At 33.6% G+C, this 17,014-nt stretch overlaps 5 protein-coding genes and 2 long non-coding RNA genes across 10 annotated transcripts; 3 read left to right on the plus strand and 4 right to left on the minus strand.

Annotated features, from left to right (window-relative positions):
- The first annotated feature begins 1,148 nt into the window (after window positions 1-1,148).
- Window positions 1,149-6,684, plus strand: LOC136772614 (zinc finger protein GLI1-like). The gene is made up of 6 exons (XM_066725705.1): window positions 1,149-1,357; window positions 2,421-3,340; window positions 3,423-3,772; window positions 4,202-4,363; window positions 4,676-5,099; window positions 5,599-6,684. Exons 2-6 carry the CDS (start codon window positions 2,449-2,451, stop codon window positions 5,703-5,705), a joined length of 1,935 nt encoding a protein of 644 aa, XP_066581802.1. The 5' UTR covers window positions 1,149-1,357; window positions 2,421-2,448; the 3' UTR covers window positions 5,706-6,684.
- A 446-nt stretch (window positions 6,685-7,130) lies between these two features.
- On the minus strand, window positions 7,131-8,930 carry LOC136772616 (GILT-like protein 1). The gene is made up of 5 exons (XM_066725708.1): window positions 8,629-8,930; window positions 8,301-8,462; window positions 7,848-8,045; window positions 7,628-7,783; window positions 7,131-7,543 (listed from the first exon to the last, which is right to left on the minus strand). Exons 1-5 carry the CDS (start codon window positions 8,737-8,739, stop codon window positions 7,448-7,450), a joined length of 723 nt encoding a protein of 240 aa, XP_066581805.1. The 5' UTR covers window positions 8,740-8,930; the 3' UTR covers window positions 7,131-7,447.
- Window positions 8,931-9,072: 142 nt separating this feature from the next.
- Window positions 9,073-11,308, minus strand: LOC136772618 (gamma-interferon-inducible lysosomal thiol reductase-like). Its single transcript, XM_066725710.1, has 5 exons — window positions 11,199-11,308; window positions 10,800-10,961; window positions 9,823-10,005; window positions 9,590-9,745; window positions 9,073-9,394 (listed from the first exon to the last, which is right to left on the minus strand). Exons 1-5 carry the CDS (start codon window positions 11,250-11,252, stop codon window positions 9,293-9,295), a joined length of 657 nt encoding a protein of 218 aa, XP_066581807.1. The 5' UTR covers window positions 11,253-11,308; the 3' UTR covers window positions 9,073-9,292.
- Window positions 9,282-13,670, plus strand: LOC136772619 (uncharacterized). Of its 2 annotated transcripts, none has more exons than XR_010822496.1 (3): window positions 9,282-9,409; window positions 13,198-13,401; window positions 13,507-13,670. It is a non-coding gene; the product is annotated as an uncharacterized lncRNA (long non-coding RNA). The 2 variants fall into 2 exon arrangements; XR_010822497.1 differs by lacking the exon at window positions 9,282-9,409 and adding an exon at window positions 11,285-11,377.
- LOC136772615 (gamma-interferon-inducible lysosomal thiol reductase-like) lies at window positions 11,444-14,728 on the minus strand. 2 transcript variants are annotated; one of them, XM_066725707.1, is made up of 5 exons: window positions 14,621-14,702; window positions 13,532-13,693; window positions 13,202-13,423; window positions 12,971-13,126; window positions 11,444-12,878 (listed from the first exon to the last, which is right to left on the minus strand). In XM_066725707.1, the coding sequence occupies exons 1-5, from the start codon at window positions 14,672-14,674 to the stop codon at window positions 12,762-12,764; spliced, it is 711 nt and encodes a 236-aa protein (XP_066581804.1). In that variant the 5' UTR covers window positions 14,675-14,702; the 3' UTR covers window positions 11,444-12,761. The 2 variants fall into 2 exon arrangements, with proteins under 2 accessions (XP_066581804.1, XP_066581803.1); XM_066725706.1 differs by having other exon boundaries at window positions 13,532-14,728.
- Window positions 14,729-15,310: 582 nt separating this feature from the next.
- On the minus strand, window positions 15,311-16,967 carry LOC136772617 (uncharacterized). The gene is made up of 5 exons (XM_066725709.1): window positions 16,756-16,967; window positions 16,199-16,360; window positions 15,764-15,946; window positions 15,528-15,683; window positions 15,311-15,447 (listed from the first exon to the last, which is right to left on the minus strand). The coding sequence occupies exons 1-5, from the start codon at window positions 16,807-16,809 to the stop codon at window positions 15,343-15,345; spliced, it is 660 nt and encodes a 219-aa protein (XP_066581806.1). The 5' UTR covers window positions 16,810-16,967; the 3' UTR covers window positions 15,311-15,342.
- Window positions 15,321-16,911, plus strand: LOC136772620 (uncharacterized). 2 transcript variants are annotated; one of them, XR_010822499.1, is made up of 4 exons: window positions 15,321-15,462; window positions 15,575-15,674; window positions 15,815-15,975; window positions 16,051-16,908. It is a non-coding gene; the product is annotated as an uncharacterized lncRNA (long non-coding RNA). The 2 variants fall into 2 exon arrangements; XR_010822498.1 differs by having other exon boundaries at window positions 15,815-16,911.
- Window positions 16,968-17,014: the final 47 nt, after the last annotated feature.

The following is a 17,014-nucleotide window of genomic DNA, read 5'->3' on the forward strand; positions in this document are numbered from 1 at the left end:
AACGATTGAGTTTTACTAGGAGACCGATTCTGCAAAAATGACGCGGAGTTTCAGGAAAAGAGAGGTTATGTTAAAAAAAAGGTAAAAACAGTATGCGGGAGAGACTCGTTGTTAATTCGAAAACACCCGGGGTTGCTGGACGAACTTGTATGAACTTGGTGAAATGAGACGTAAAAAGGGGAATTCCTACGGCAGTGGAGAAAAGGGTGGCGTTCGTGCTTGTGCAGATGTTGCCTGGGCTCGTTGCCTTAGGTTCGATAGACACATGAACGATCGTGCAAAGAAGAAAGATTATTTAGTTAAATTGTAATCGGCAGGCGTATTTTTTTAAATCCTTCATGTTAATTTCGCTATCAAGTATTAAGCATTTGACATGACATAGTATTGTTCATTGTTTAATGAGGAAAGAGAATTTTGATAGGTATATATAGATCTAGTGAAAAATATTGAATTTCAGTTTTAAAATCAACCCAAAGAAAATAGGTGAGTTTACTTGCTAAAATGAGCAATATCTGCAGTGATGAATTTTACGTTATAAAGAATAAGAAAAAACGAAATAAAGAAAGAGAAGGGGGAGGGGGGGGGGGGGGTCCACGAACCCTCGTGAACGATGGTGCATCAGAAAATTTAAGGACAAGTGGGACCCTTTGCGCCAAGTGCATCGTGCCCTCCAGATGCTGTTGCTTTTCAACAACCGTTGGCTCCCTTTACCCTACAAGGATATGGTAAAATTAGCCATAATACACCCCTTTCCGACCAATTGCTTTTCACCAGTGATTTGCCAGCTCATAAACTTGCTTCCTCCTTTAATGGGTCAATGATCTTAACGATGCAAATCAACTACGACCCAATTAATATACAATCCATCAAATTTATATTCACACAAATTTCTCGCACAGTATAGATTATAATCAGAAATAACACACATACGTCTGTAGTATAAATATTATTTGATTGGCTGGGATTAAAGAAGGTTGTTTTTATTTTTTAATGACTTATTGTGAAAATTGATAAAAGAGGGAGGTAGGGATGACAGGATGCAAAAGGGCCACGCGAGTGGGCGGCGACGATTTTCTTCAATGGTTGAAATCATCCGGCAGGCGTCCCTCCAGAAGGAGAGAGGGGATTACTATGCTTCTTGGGGAAAAGATGAGCGTTCGTTCCTCCTTACAGAAGTTACAGTCTCCGCCGAGACGCGAGAAAGCACGTTACAAACTGAGCGATCCTCTTATCTCGGGTCAGTTTCCTCGGCCTTTTCTAGTCGATCGCCAACTCGTTTCGTTCAACGATTTGCTCTGATCAACGACACTCTCAATACTGACCAGTTTTATCAACAAAGCGCCCTCTTTAATTCTCGGTATGTTTCATCATTTTCATCAAAACCTCGTGGCTTCCCGTATACGTTTAGGTTATAGTTCACTCCATAGTGCATTGCGAGAAGCAACACGCGTGTTTGCTTTCTTCCGATTCTCAACAAATTTGATAAATTTCTCCTCTCTCCCTTTCTATCTGTCGTGGAAAGTGACACTTTTCAACAAACTCAATTTTTTTGGACTTTGCAGCACTTGAGAAATATTTTATGACGCAATCGATATCGATAAGCCGAAGATGAAAATATTTGTTGTGAGAGTGTGGTTTCAGCTTTTGTCAGAATTTATAGATAGCACCGCGAAGCACGAGGATACCCTCGTTTGTGTACAGTTTTTTGCCGATCTATTTCTCGCTTGATTGAGCATGTTGCTCGATAATTGGAATTGAGCATCGTGGAAGTTTACTCGTGCGCGATCGCGATTAGATTTCTTAAACTAAGTCGCCAGATGTTTTAGTGGGGAGGAATCATTAAGAGTGCGTCAAACGGGCTGATATCGATAGAGTGCTTTGCCATATAACAGATTTTCCTTATAATTTCAATGGAAAAGCTGTTTTTCTCTCTTTTCCTCGTAGTCTACGATGTCTCTGTATCTGCACTTTCCACACGCGTGTTTATTGTCAATGCAATCGGGCTCCTTGGAAAACCAGAATAGAACATTGCAAAAAATAAAAAAATATGTATATAATAACCGAATATTAGTCGGAAAGCAAAGAAGAAAGAAATAGAAAGCTAGAAACTTAAAAAATATTTGCCCTATCAAAACGAATCATAGTCGAACATATGAAGTAGTTGGCGATAGTAAAAAATACTAAATCGGTTCGAATTACGTACTGCGAAGTTAAGAAAAATTATTAGATCCATAAATGCAGAAACTTTTTAAATTCTGTAATTATCTAATATTAGAAGGAAAAAAACAATCAAAAAATATTTGCACTAATCGAGACGAGTAGCAGTTGAATATCTAAGACTGTCACTGGTGGGGAAAATTACAAAATCGTTTCGAAACACTGTTAAAGCTAAGAGAAATTATTGGATCTATGACCCTTAGGTTATCGGTGTTCGCGGGGAGTCTCGAGATGCATCTCGAGGAGCTGGCGGATCAGGACGGATACGCGTCACGGTTTGTGGATCAAGACGATTGTTTCTTCAACCTTCAATTGATGAACGTGAACGGAATCGCTAGAGAGAACCAAGTTTCCTGCTGGACCCCATCGCCGGGATCCGAGACAGGAGCAGCTTTGTTACCATCGGGAGATTTCAATGCCAGTCCAAGCCCGAGGGATTTCACCGATCACGACCAATTTGGCAACGTTTTCCAGTATCCGTGCCCAAACAACTCATCCTTCGCAAACGACAACATCGAGAAACTATTGGACAATTTAAATATTGACAGCATTACCCCCACCTGTAGCACCGTACTGGGATACACCAACGAGATTGACACTCGACACGACTCAACGCGTTCGCTGCCTTCCGTGAACGCAGCTTTTTCGTTCTCTCGCTCTTTCTCCAACGGTTATTCCAATTACGAGAATTACGAGAATCGTGAAAGCAATGTTTTGGACTACGGAGAAGCTGCACTTTTATCTTTGCCAATACAGGAGGACACGGTGGAGCTCAGTGGACCGATGCAAATCGTAACGGATGAGTTTGACCTCAGCCTTATCAGAGGTGACCCAACTTCACTCACGTCTAGCAGCGATGTCCCTCGATTCACACCGTATATCGATGAGTTGCAAGAGTCTACATCCGGTTATGGAGACGAGAATCGCTACGCGATTGGTCACTTGCTATCCTCGCAATCAGCGCCTCTACCGGCGATAAATTCAGAAAATGAAATTTTCGAACCATTGGAGAACCAAGGGAATCAAATCGTTCTGCCCAGAAGCGAGGGGCTCCTTTTGGCTGGAGATAGAAGAGTTCCAGTATCGCAGTCCATATCTGAACAAAACAATGGATCAGTTTCTGGTTAGTTTTTGAATTTACTGATACTTTATTGTTTTTATTTGTTAAGGCTTTACATTACTCCATTCTGTTATGGTAATTGCAGGCAGTTCGGGAGTAAAGGATAACCAAACTCGTCGGTGCGGATGGCGGGACTGTGGATTCACGTTTGCCACACTGAAAGGTTTGGTTGAGCACATCGGAAGATGCCATGTTCAATCGTCGTCCTCGAAATCTCATGGACGACATGGACATGGCAGACGAGTGCAGAGGGATCGGGATAAAGACAAGTGTAATATTAAAGAGGAGAATGGCAATAACGTGGGTGCACCTACCAGCCAGGATGAATTTGCTTGTCTCTGGCAAGGATGTTCTCGACAAAGACCCTTTAACGCAAGATACAAGCTCATAGTCCACATAAGAGTGCATACCCGTGAAAAGCCCAACGAATGTCGGGTAAGCTCACTTGACATGAAATCATAGTTGTATTATGACATCATTTCGACCAGTGTTGTCGTCATTCCATTTCTAATAGCGTTTTCTGATACACTGACTATATCGAGTATATACCTAACCTAAACTGATAGCCGTAGTACCAATAGAAATTCAGTAAACTACCTATTTGTAAGAAAAGTTAGGTTTAATTTTACACTCGGTGTAGAAAGTGTAACGATCGGAAGAACGCTATAAAACATTTCCTTCCACACATTTGATTCGTTCGGATCTCTGTAGTAATAATTATTATCATCGCATTGGCAAGAGTAAAAATGATGAATTATTTGTGTAATTCGCGAAAATCATGTCGATAAGCGTCCCTTGCGATAAGTTAGTTTGCGTAGTTGTTTTGTTGCTTCTTCAGATTGCTGATGCAAAATTTCCAATTAGTTTGCAGGATGTGAGAAGACGTTTTCACGGCTGGAAAATTTGAAAATTCACCAAAGATCTCACACTGGTGAGAAGCCTTATGCTTGTCATCATAGAGGATGCACCAAGGCATTCAGTAATAGCAGCGACCGAGCGAAACATCAGAGAACTCATTACGAAACGGTAAATACGATATTTTGCAAAATTTTCAGCTCAATAAAGAAAATCAAAATCTCGACTTTCGTAATTTTCAAATATTACTCTGTTCCACAATAAAAAATTTATTTTCTACTGCAATACTGCAATTTCTTAGAATACAAAAATCACGTTTTTGTTATTGTGGTTGTCGTTGTTGACGTTACCATCAAACTTATTATACATCATTGCAATAGTGCAGCAAAACACAAGTAATAGATTAGTTAACATGTTTATAAATTTGGGCCACGTGATGGTTCAACGAGAAGCTTGTAAAACTTTGTTTATATCAAATTGTAGAAACCGTACGCTTGCAAAGTGATCGGCTGTGGGAAACGTTACACGGATCCATCAAGTTTGCGGAAGCACGTCAAGAATCACGCCGTTGAACCAAATTCACCGTTGTCGACGACGCTTCCTGGGGATGGAAGATCGATCGGCTCCATCACGTGTATGCAGAAAGTAAACAAGCACAATAATTCTTGCTCGCAAAGACAGTCGAGTCAGAGTCAGAGGGTGGTACCGTGCTCCACGGAGTACGACCAGCAATCTTACAAAAACTGCGAGTCTTACGACGACCTGGACTCGTTCCAAAGTCAAGTACCAAATATGGATGGAAATTCGACGAGCCTGGAAGAAACTGTGCAGCAGGAATACGTACCCATTGAGTCTGTGCAACGATTTCTCATGGACAGCATCACAGCTATGAATATAGATATTTCTGGTAAGCTGGTGCAGAAGATGATAGTTTTGTTACGCGAGAGAGACAATTGCGTACTATTTTTGGTCGTGTCGCTTTACACAAGAGTTTTTGTATATTAGTATTATTAATACACTGGTTGGTTGCGCGTGCTAGAAGCATGTGTGTTGTTGGTGAATGGGTCTCTCGCGAAGAAGCAACCAATCAGGAGCAGTAGAAGGGTTCCTTCGTCCATATACTTAATCTCAGAGGAGGTTCGCCGCTTTATGTCTTTACCCCATAGCGAGTCTTAAAATAATATTCTTGACTTTTTCCAACCAAACACACGCATTCACTCGTGCACTCACTCACGCACGCGCCAGGGCATACGATGCACTGACACGTGCGAAGCATGCGTCTTATTTAGCACCGAGCCAATACCACTTGCGTCATTTCCCAGAAATCAAAGCTGGATTAATCCTTATGACTTTTTGGTATTTGCCCCCCTTCACTAATCCTACCCTCTCTTTATTTCTTGTTGCAGGCTACTGCGAGGACGATGTCCCGGATTTTCAAAACTTGGGCTCCGACATCGAGCAACAATTCCTCGAATTAAGCAACATTGACAACGCGGTTTTTATCGACGGTTGATTTCGATGAATTTGTTTAATTAAAACCGTAGCTCATATTTCTCTCTTTGCTCCTCACTCATATGAATGGTCTCACTTCATTCTAGTTATACGTGATATTCTGTTCTGCGTTACATATTCCAAAGACTTGTAATTTTTATATAATGACATTTTTATATAGTATATATATTTTTTTTATATACATCTGACAAAAGTTGATATATTATATATATTTTTTGTTCATAAGTACCTTGTGTATATTATAAGGATGAGATATTACAAGTGACTTAATTTTTTTCTTAATGTTAAATATCATGTACCTGCAATTTGTGGTGATCTCTTTTATTAACTGTGTGATTAAGGTACATATAAGGAAGTTCGACCGTTTTCTATCATGTTATCACAGACCAGTTGGAGAAAGTTTTTACGCACCGATTCGTGTTTGTTCTCCAAATATTTATGAATTTACGATAGATAAAGAAATTTTCAAGTGTTATCAAATCTAAAGATTGTTTTGGGTTACTAAATGCTACTCATGTTATTCAGATAGACAACTGAAGTGTATTTCGATAAGTATCTTATAAGTTACAATTTTGATTAACGCTTTCTTAGCTGTTGAGCAAAGCTTCTACTTCGTTAAATGCTATGTGCTATTTGAGATTATACATGTCCTCGTTTAGATCTACTGCTCTTGTACATTATGAAAATAGTTGTGATAATGATGATCAAGCTGAAAACTGATCACATCAATCTCTTTATTTTTCATTACCACCTCAAAGACGTCTCTGAAAAATTTTTTATTTTCTTGGCAACATAATAGATTGAGGGATTTGTACGTAGTTTTGCATATTTCAAAGTGTAATTCTGAAACCTGTGTACACTGCAATCATCAAGTTCCTGTGGACAGTTATATGGTCTAGTGAATTATGAAACTGAAGACTGTCAAATCTCTGTAAAAAATAAGCCTTTTTGAAGAAAATTGTTTTTCCTACCAAAATCGTTGAACACCTAAGGGCGAGATAAAATTTTATCATTAATTTGCCCTAAAATTCATTTAAAGGTCATCGGGACTTTTTTAAATAGAATCACTATTTTCTAACGCAATTCTGAATTCTATGTTCTAAAAATATAACCAATCAAGAGTCAGCATTAGAAATCCAGCAAGGGATCCAGTACGAATCCAGCAACATACAGCGGGGGTTTCAGTTGAGTCCTTTAAAACAAGAATCTTTACATCGAGAATTCATTCATTATATACAGGAATAAAAGTATATTATAAATATTTTGAAAATTTAAACTCAGTGGTTATATTATAACAAGACCTGTGCACTGACGTCATATAAAAAAAAAGAATATTTGTTGAAAAATTTGTTCTTAATTGTTGGGATTACAAAATGTCCTTTTATCAAGGTGCATAAAAGTATAAAATTCATCACGAAAAATCTTACGTACTACACAAAGAATTCCGACTTTATTCCGTTCTTGATACAATTTTACATAAACTTATAAAATCAGATTCAATTCTTTCTAAACTAAAACGTCATCTCCCATCTTATACCTTCCTTACAGATCAAATTATTTTACTACGCATAACAGTTAATTGTTTTAATTAAAAAAAAATTGATATACTTTACTGTATATATTCTTGTGCACATAAATTTAGAAGTTATTACACATATATAGAAAGCTTTATTTTTTCCACCCCTAAAATTTTTCTTCTGGTGTCTTTTGCCTACCAAACACATTTAGCCTTGAGTTTTTATCTTAACATTTGGATGGCCGATTTTGTAGTGGTAAATTATCACAGATCAGATTGAAAAATCTAAAACGCGCTTTGAGATGATTTTCCCTCGAGTAGACCTGAAATTATGACAAGTAAGGAGATTGAATTAATGTTATCTTCAACTCGAAGAATAATTTTCGACTGGATCATGTTACACTCACCCCATTAAGAACAACGAGAGGATTTAAGACTATTGTCGAATTCACGGCTTCCATTTGGTTGTTAAAATCTGTAATTAATTTTTTTCCGAGACCAGACGTCATGCAAAATCCAATACCATTCACTAAGTCATCGCTCAGAACGACTACATCTGCGCACTGCAAAAATTATTGTCACATATATATTTTTATAGAATAAAAGCTTATTATTATTTCCTGGTACCTTGTATAAAACGTTAATTGTGAATTCAGAGGCCATTGCACAATTTATTAGAATGCCTGTTAATAGTGGTTGGTTAGCTTCTTGAATGAATAAATTTATCGAATTAATAGCGCAGGCATGAAATTCGCCTTCACTACAGTCTGGGTATCCAGGTGGACAAGGAAATTTTGAATCTCGTTTTGCAGTATCGTTCTCTCCCTGTAATAAAAACAAAAAAAATAATTTTGTACAAGTGTTATAGATTTTCTGCAGCATTGATTGTACTAAATTACGTATTTCAGAGATTTTAAGAAAAATATGTTTTTATACAGTATAAAAAATGTAAAAAAAGTGAAATTTTTCAATATTTGAAATATAATCACTTTCTTCATTCTATCAGTAAAAAAATACAGTAATTAAATTATTTGCATAAATACAAATAATTTTACACAAATAACTCAGTTGACGGTTTACCAAGGGCTTTATATAAGGGATAAATTTGATTTTCGTGTGGTCCTTAATTTGATTGTAGTGTCGTAGAAATTGTTGCTTAAAGAAATCCTTGCCCCTTTCGCTTTCTAAGTTGTAGTATATGTCCACAGTTAAAGGAACTTTCTTCACTTTATTACTAGCTGCCTATAATCGTAAAAATAAATAAATAATTATTTTAAATTTGTTAAAAAAAAAAACAGTTTTTTAATTTCATATGAAAACTCGTATTATGAGCTTGGACTAGTAATATGGATGAATATTATATGAAAAATGAGCTAACAAGAGTGAAAAGAGAACAGGTTTTTTTTACCACGAACGCTTGGTAGTAGATAATTGCGAGTGAAATAATCAAGTACGATTTCATGATGTATTCGATAGAGTCCGATGGTCTTCTAGTATCGTTGATGAAAAAATACAACATTTCACGATGTGGCTGCTAGAACTCGTGACCAAAATGGAGATTGGAAAATAAAGAGAATAAAAATTATACGTGAGGTAATAAAACATTATATTTAAATAGTAAATGCGTATTTCGATAAAATGATCATTTTATTATATGCTCGACGTTAATATTTACGTATTTTTCTCAAATACAAGATAGCTTCGAAGGCTGTAAATAAAAATTACACGTGACATTCCGATAAATACGTTTTCGTACATTAGAAGGACTTTTAATTGCCCAGGTAGCAGATTCATATATAAGTATCATCACTTTCCAGATAATTTGATTACTAGGAAAAGAAACTACATATGATTATGGATCAATAACCTTATTAATTGTATTATAAATAAAAAAGTATAATGCATTCAACAAAACTCTGATCTGACTTCATCGACATCCGATAAAATAGGAAGAGCGCGATTTTTGTAAGTATCTAAGTCATAGTGTTATATACATAATATACAGATGAACTTATTTTTTCTATCCCCGATATATTTGCGATGATGTCTTTCATCATACGAGCGTTCTAGCTTCAACCACGGCATTTGTCCGGTCGGTGATAAGGACGCAAATTTGTGCAGATCAGTTTGAAAAAATTGTTTCGACCCATTATATGATTTGCTCTCGTGTAAACCTGGAATTATGGAAGGTAAGAAGAATTTTAAATGTTTTCAGCGTAATTTAATTAACTGATACAGCACAGTGTGTCTTAAAGTCACGTTTTAGTCAATTAGATAATAAAAAAATGACTTTGAGACAACTTTTAGACTTGCTTAGAATTTTATCGTATGGTTTAATATTGTTTTGTATTGTGGCCAAGATCACTCACCCCATTAATGACGACGGTTGGAGTGAATACAATTGTGGTTTTCAAGGCACGCATTTTGAGGTTATATTTGGTAATTAACATGTATCCTGCACCCCATTCCACGCATTGTCCGATATCTTTTATAATACCTTTGTCCATACCGACTATTTCTGCGCACTGTAAAAATCGTTATGATAAAGATTTTCAAAAGATAAACAATAATAATAATTGTCAATTCGTTTTTAGGTGTTTACTTTGTAAAATGAAATATCAGAGACTTTGATACTCAATGCGCAATAGAATAAATTAACGGTCGTTAACACTTTGTAGGTATTATAGTCCTCAGGATCTAACTGATCAGCAGCGCAAGCATGAAATTCGCCATCAAAGCATCCTGGGTGTTCGTTTGGACATGAAAATGCGCTGTTGCTTGCAATCTAAAATAAAGAATAAACAAAATACCTTTTAAGAAAATTATATGTATATATACTAGGGTGGCCATAAAAAAAGAAAATTTTTTCCGGTGCTTTTATTTTATTAAGAATTATGAAAAAATAGGAATCGAATTTTTTTAGATTTTTTTAAAGCCGTTAAATGGTGCCGATATCGTTTTTAAAGTTAAAAATCCGATGTTCTTCCACTTTTTCAAAGTTAGATGTAAACCAAAATTCCAATAAGCTTTTAATTTGTCAAAAATTATGAAAAAAAGAGATCCTCGAATTTTAAAAATTTTTTGAAGCCGTTAAATTGTGCTAATATTGATTTCAAAATTAAAAATTTAGATTTATTGAAAACGATTTAACGAAATTATAAATTAATATTGTGCTTTGAAAAGTCCTTTAGTTAAATTACAAGAAAATGTAATAAAAAAAACATTAATCCAGCACAATATTAATTTATAATTTTGTTAAATCGTTTTCAATAAATCTAAATTTTTAATTTTAAAAACGATTACGGCACCATTTAACGGCTTCAAAAAAATCTTAAAAAATTTGATTCCTATTTATTTATCATTCTTAACAAAATAAAAGCACCGGAAAAAATTTTCTTTTTTTATGGCCACCCTAATATATACATTACACTAGATTAAGTGCACGAAAGATTTAAGAAAGTAGTTTTTTGTTTTCTCAACAAAAAAATACAGTAAAAAGGGATTTCTCGTATATTTTTATAGATTTATAAAATTATTATTGGTATTTCTTCTATGAAGATAAAATTTTTAATTGTTTACCATGGTGTAGTGGTAAGGAATTAATGTGACCTTGATGTAGTCCTTGACATCCTCATAAGATTTTAGAAACTGGTACTTGAAGAAATCCCTGCTCCTATAGTTTCTTACGTCGTAGTAGATATCCACATTCAAACGAGTATTATTTAATTCATTACTGGCTAACTGTAACCAAGTAAATAATTTGTTAATTTGTCGTTGAGAATTATGTTTGTTGATAATTGTTAAGCATTAATATTAAGTGAGTATATCAAAGTAATTTATCTTTAAACATGAAAAATTGTTAGATAATCATCATCGATTGGTGAAACGAATGCCATAAAGAAAAAAAAATAATGATAAGAGAGTATACATATATATATATATATATATATATATATATATATATATAATAATTCTTACTAGGAACGCTTGGCAGCAGATAATTCCAAGCGGAACAATCAGCTTCCACTTCATGATAGATTGGACGCATTCTCTCTCTGGTGGTCTTTAGTGGTTGCTGACACGAAATATATTTCACATAATTTTCTAAAGCATTGTAAAAGATTTTGTGGCCCAATAGGAGATTGGAAAACACACAGGTGAAGAGATAACATTTATGTGCAAGTTTATAAACAGTTATGCTAAAGTATATAGTTCATAAATATTCAAATAAAACGTTTGTTTATTAAGTACGTCTAAACATGACATATTATTTCAAGGATAAAAAATTTTCAAGGATTCTATAAAGTTCTTTGATTTTATTTACAAAATTTATAAATGTGGGAAAACGTTTTGGATTTATGGATCGGTATTAAAGTAGTGCACTTGGAAGATTCGTGTAGTACATTCAGACTATACTAGTCAGACATGCTTTAACATATTTAAGAAACAAACATCTGTTATACCATTCAATACTGAAGAAATCGAAAACAGTTAATGAATAACAGAAAATAAATTAATTCACAATATTATATTAAAACTGCATGTATTACTTATGAAAATATATTTTTTTAAGATTACTAAATGTGAAGAGAAATTAACATTTTTGGTTCGATTTTAAATCGTTTAGGTCCAAAATAGCACAAATTTGATTTTTCTTTTGCGCACTGGAAGTGATAAAAAATATAGGCGTCAAAACTATAAGATGACGTGTGACAAAAAGATCAGTCTATGTTTTCTATCATTTTCGTTAATCTAAAAAAAAGTAAATCTTGTATCGTTTATGGTTGAAATTGGTTAATTACAATTTTCTAATAATACGTTACTAAAATTTTTAGAAAATTATAACGATCATCCATCGACAATATCAGTATAAGATTAATTACAAGTACTTTTAACAACTTTTTAAAAATGACAACAATAATATTGATAACAAATAACAGTTACAGGACACGTAGCAGTAAAATTTTTGAGAGTCTCGTACGGTGTAAGACCTAAATATCCAAACAGGTACAAACGCGCGCACGTGCATAATTAAATTTAAAAATACTAACTACTTTCCATTGTTTTCTCAAATTTATACTTTTCTCGTCTTGTGACATTTCGAAGTAAAAGTGAATTGCTTTTTGTCGGATCAGGAAATGAATACAATTATATATGTTTTAAATTAAAATATATCCTCAATTTATTGTTTATTAATTTATTCCGTTTCCATTCTGCTCTGAATATCATTTTAAATTTACAAATCTAAAAACTGTTCCGGTAAACGAGGATGAGCAAGGAATACTCATAAAAATTAAACATATTTTAAGTAGAATTGTTCAGTCTTTTTCAAGTTTTAGCAAAATACATCACCATCTTGCACAGTGCCCCCCTTCACAGAGACCACATTTCCTTATAATGTTTAGTAGTAAATTTTTTTACAAACAAAACTTGAATTTATTCAATGACGAATATTTTCAAGTTGGAAGAGATTATCGTGGATTGTTTTATTTTTCCTTCACAACAATATTCGCGTTGACATCTTTGGGCAATCTGATTGCTTTAGCTCTTTTCTTGGTAGTCATAACATTTGGATGGACGATAGCGACTCGTTAAACTTTTACAGATTAAATGGAAAAAATTTTTACGCCCAATGATATGATTTTCCCTCGAGTAAGTCTAGAAATGTGCCAGGTATATAAAGTAAATTTCAATTGTTTTCAAAGTAAAATATTATATATATGTATATTAGATTGACTAATCTTACTCACCTCATTAACAACGATTGTTGGATTCAAAATAATCGTTGGTCTCAGAATACGCATTTCATTGTTAAATTTGCTAAGCAAAAATTTCCCCAAATCGGATTTCACGCAAAAGGCGATACCTTCTACATTAGGATGTTTCAAACCCATTATATATGCACACTGCGAAAATTTTTTAGATGAACTTATTTCACTTAAAAATTAGTCATAATTATCCTTTAATTAATTTCTAGGTACCTGGTATAGTATGTCATCTGTATAATTAGCGACAATCAAGCATTGAAGATATCGAATGAATGATGGTATCTCGTCAGATCTTTCGTCTTGTAGAGAATTCAACTGTGCAATGGTGCAAGCATGAAGCTCGCCTTCGGAACAATCCGAGAGGCCGATTGGACATTGAAATTCCGAATTATCCTTTCTCTCAGGACACAGAGGTTTCTTTTGCTTTTCGACATACTATAAATTAAAACATATATAAGATAAATACACTTTTGCAAATGTATATTCAAAGCTTATTAATTCACGTGAATCTCTTCTAGGAGTAGATATTTTTTCTCTCATTACCAAGGGCTCTTGATAGGGGACGAGCTCGAGTCTGACAATGTCCTTGACATAAGAATAGAAGGGTAGAAGTTGTTTTTCGAAGAAATACAGACTCTTATCATTTTTTATCTCGTAATAGATATGTATTGTCAAAGAAGGTTCCGCTACTTTTTCATTGGCTGACTGTAAATATGCAAAAAATTCATTAAAATATAGTATAGGAAAGACAAAATTAGAATAAATTAAATTAATCAAGAGATATAAGTATTTTGATGACAAGTACATAAAAAAGTAGATGAAGACATGTCTATATATATATATATGTATATCGCTGTCGAGGCATTGCTGTCTTATACAGTAAGTTTGGTGGTTCCAATTTTCAAACCGATTTGTCTCGGTGAATGATCCATTGTCATTATTTAAGAAAAGCTTTTTTTAATATGGTTTTGCAAAAGCTTTCATTTAAGATCAAAAACATCGAAATCGGTATATATATGTATATATATATATACCAAAATATTTCGAATCTTCTCTTTCGTAATCTTCTTCTTCTTCAGCCACAATGTACGTCTCAAACTGAAGTTGGTCGCTTGTCATATATAGCTTAGTGAACGTAAACATAAATATAACTACACACGAAACGTAAGTTTATGCATGGTTAATGCCATTACATAAAACGGACCCGGCAAGCAACTTTTTCGTGCTACTATTATTTTTTCAAAGTTTTAACTTTTGCAACGATAAAAGTATATACTTGCCTAAAATTTGGATTTCACTGATTGCTTTAATTGGAATATTTTACTATATTATTTACGCTAGATGATTTATGTACTTGCCATTTTTCTTTTACAAGCGAAGCTTGTTTTTTGTAGAATAACATTTGGCTATTGTGGAAGTATTTTTCTTGTATGTCTGTGTGTGAATAATATATAAATATTTTTAATACTTAGTTGTATCATGATTCGAGTGATTTTGATTATCCTAATGGAAACTTGTACATATTTTAATCAGTTATATTCAATTCATGATAAACAATATTCATCAATAACGTTACTGAAGTGGTTGTAAAATTAAACAATGAACTAGAGGCAAAGAGGAGAAATTGGTTACCATTAATATTAAGCAGCTGATAATTCCGAGTGAAGCGATCAAGTGAGACTTCATGGTGGATTCGATAGGTGACGAGTGTTCTATCTGGAAGAATATGGTTTTTTCTCTACAATTTTGCTCAATAAGTAAGTGGCTGAGTAAGAGTTTGAAAAATAGCGATAAGTGTATAGATAATAATTATATTCAAAGTAATAAATAATCGTCTAGAAACAGCCCATACGTACAATAATAAAAAGTTATTTTTTCTGTTATTACGTCAATGTTTATATATATATATATATATATATGTGTGTGTGTGTGTTTTTTCTCAAATAAATCAGAACTGCAGATAATCATATCTCAGTACCTTGTAAGAATTCTAATCATTTTTCAGTTTACGAACTGAGAGTGCACTATATATTAGGTAAGAGGAAGTAATTAAAAGCACATGTCTGTTGTGTGTTAATTACTTTATTCATTCTTCTAAGAATATATGTCATATTTCATAAAACTCTTATCCATCTCTATTATCCAATTTTCTTATCATATTTTACAGTATAACTATATATATTCTTGTGGTTGATAGTTTAAAACTCTCCAAAGCTTTTACAAGTGTGAAAACGTTCATTCTCGTTAGTACTGAAAGTATATAAATTAAATTTTGCTCATATCTTCATTTATTTCATTCTTGAAAATTATATCCAGGCTAAGGTCCTTCGTGATTTTAGCATTTAACCCAAGCTTTAGTCGCTTGAACATTTTTGTGGTCGACGACTAGGATGCAAATTATCACAAATCATTTTGAAAAAATTCGAACGTCCTATTCTATGATTGTCCCTCGAGTAAACCTAGCGTTGGAGCAGGTAAAAGAATTTCAAGTATTTTTAATGCAAAAAATTATTTTTTAATGACTCGTCACGTGACTCACCCCATTAACAACGATGGTTGGGTTGTTAACGATTGTTGCATTCACAGCAACCATTTTATCGTGAAACCTGCCAAGTGTAGTTTTTCCTAGGCCCAATTCCACGCAATTTTTTATGCCTTTTGTGATGCCCCTGTCCATACCGGCTGAGTAAGTGCACTACCAATAATTAATTATTATAAGAAAGATGTTGAAGACAAAAATTAATTGCTTAATTATTTCGATTAATTTCTCCTTACCTTGTAAAACTGATCAGCTGTTAATTTAGACCTCATTGCGCAATCAAACAGATTCGCGGTTATCAACACTTGGCTATCTCTGTTCCAATGGAGGTCTACTTGATCAGCAACGCAGGCATGAAACTCGCCTACGAAGCATCCGACTTTTACGTCCGGACAGGAAGATTCTATCTTGCTCGCATTCTGCAATGAAGATTAAAATAAACTTTCTTGCAAGTGTTATATATTTATCATTTATAAAAACACGTTTTAGAGATTTAACGAGAAACTGATTTTTTTAATTATAGTTACAGATATGTTAAAAAAAATAAACTTTTTATATTTTTGTATAAGTGGCCATTTTGGTCCCTCAACAAGAAGATTATACAGCAAGTAATAAATTTTTAATTTTAATATATCTATACGTAAATGTTAATGGTATATCTGATGGTTTACCAAATATTGTTGGTAGGGGATGAAATTTATTTTGACGTAATCCTTGACATCATTAAAAGATGTTAGAAACTGGTCCTTGAAGAAATCTCTACTCCTTTTGCTCAATACATCGTAGTAGATATCAATGTTCAAAAGAGGTATCTCTGCCACATCACTGGCTGACTGCAACCATGTAAATGATTTGTTACAATAAATTAAAGTAATGACATATTAGAAACAGATCTAAAATGTGCCATATCGTTGATTTAAGTAAATGTGGTAACTATAACACAAACGTGTTTAAAATTTAGTTGAAATTTCTATCCATGATAAACAGTATTTATCTATTTTAGTGATACAAAAATTTATAAAAATTGTTTTTTCTTGCAATTCATAAAAGAATTACGTTAGATGTGAATTAATATTATTTTTGAAGGTTGAGATTCATAGTGTCAGGTGATTATCATACAGATTTGTATTTTGATATTAAAAATTAGTATAGTAATCGTTAGCCGGTGATGTGGATGCTATAAAAAATAACAAATATAACAATGTGAAAAGGAAAATATAATTCTTACTAAAAATGATGGGCAGTAGATAATTCCGAGAACAACGATTAAGTAGAGCTTCATGGTGGAGTTGATAAATTCTGATTTCTTCTGATCTTCGATGACAAATTATATGCATATATTTAATGTAGTCTGATAGGTAACTTAAAATTATGTGTAGGCACGTGGCCTAATAGGTGTAGATAATAATTATATGTATATTCACGTCTATAAATAAACATACTGTTAAAATGTGTAAATAAAATCTTTACACGTGTAATTTTGAAAG

This window comes from Prorops nasuta, unplaced genomic scaffold (assembly GCF_024137725.1).
Source record: "Prorops nasuta isolate Cenicafe-Biocafe unplaced genomic scaffold, Cenicafe_Pnas_1.2 PNAS00004, whole genome shotgun sequence".
NCBI classification, from domain to species: domain Eukaryota; kingdom Metazoa; phylum Arthropoda; class Insecta; order Hymenoptera; family Bethylidae; genus Prorops; species Prorops nasuta.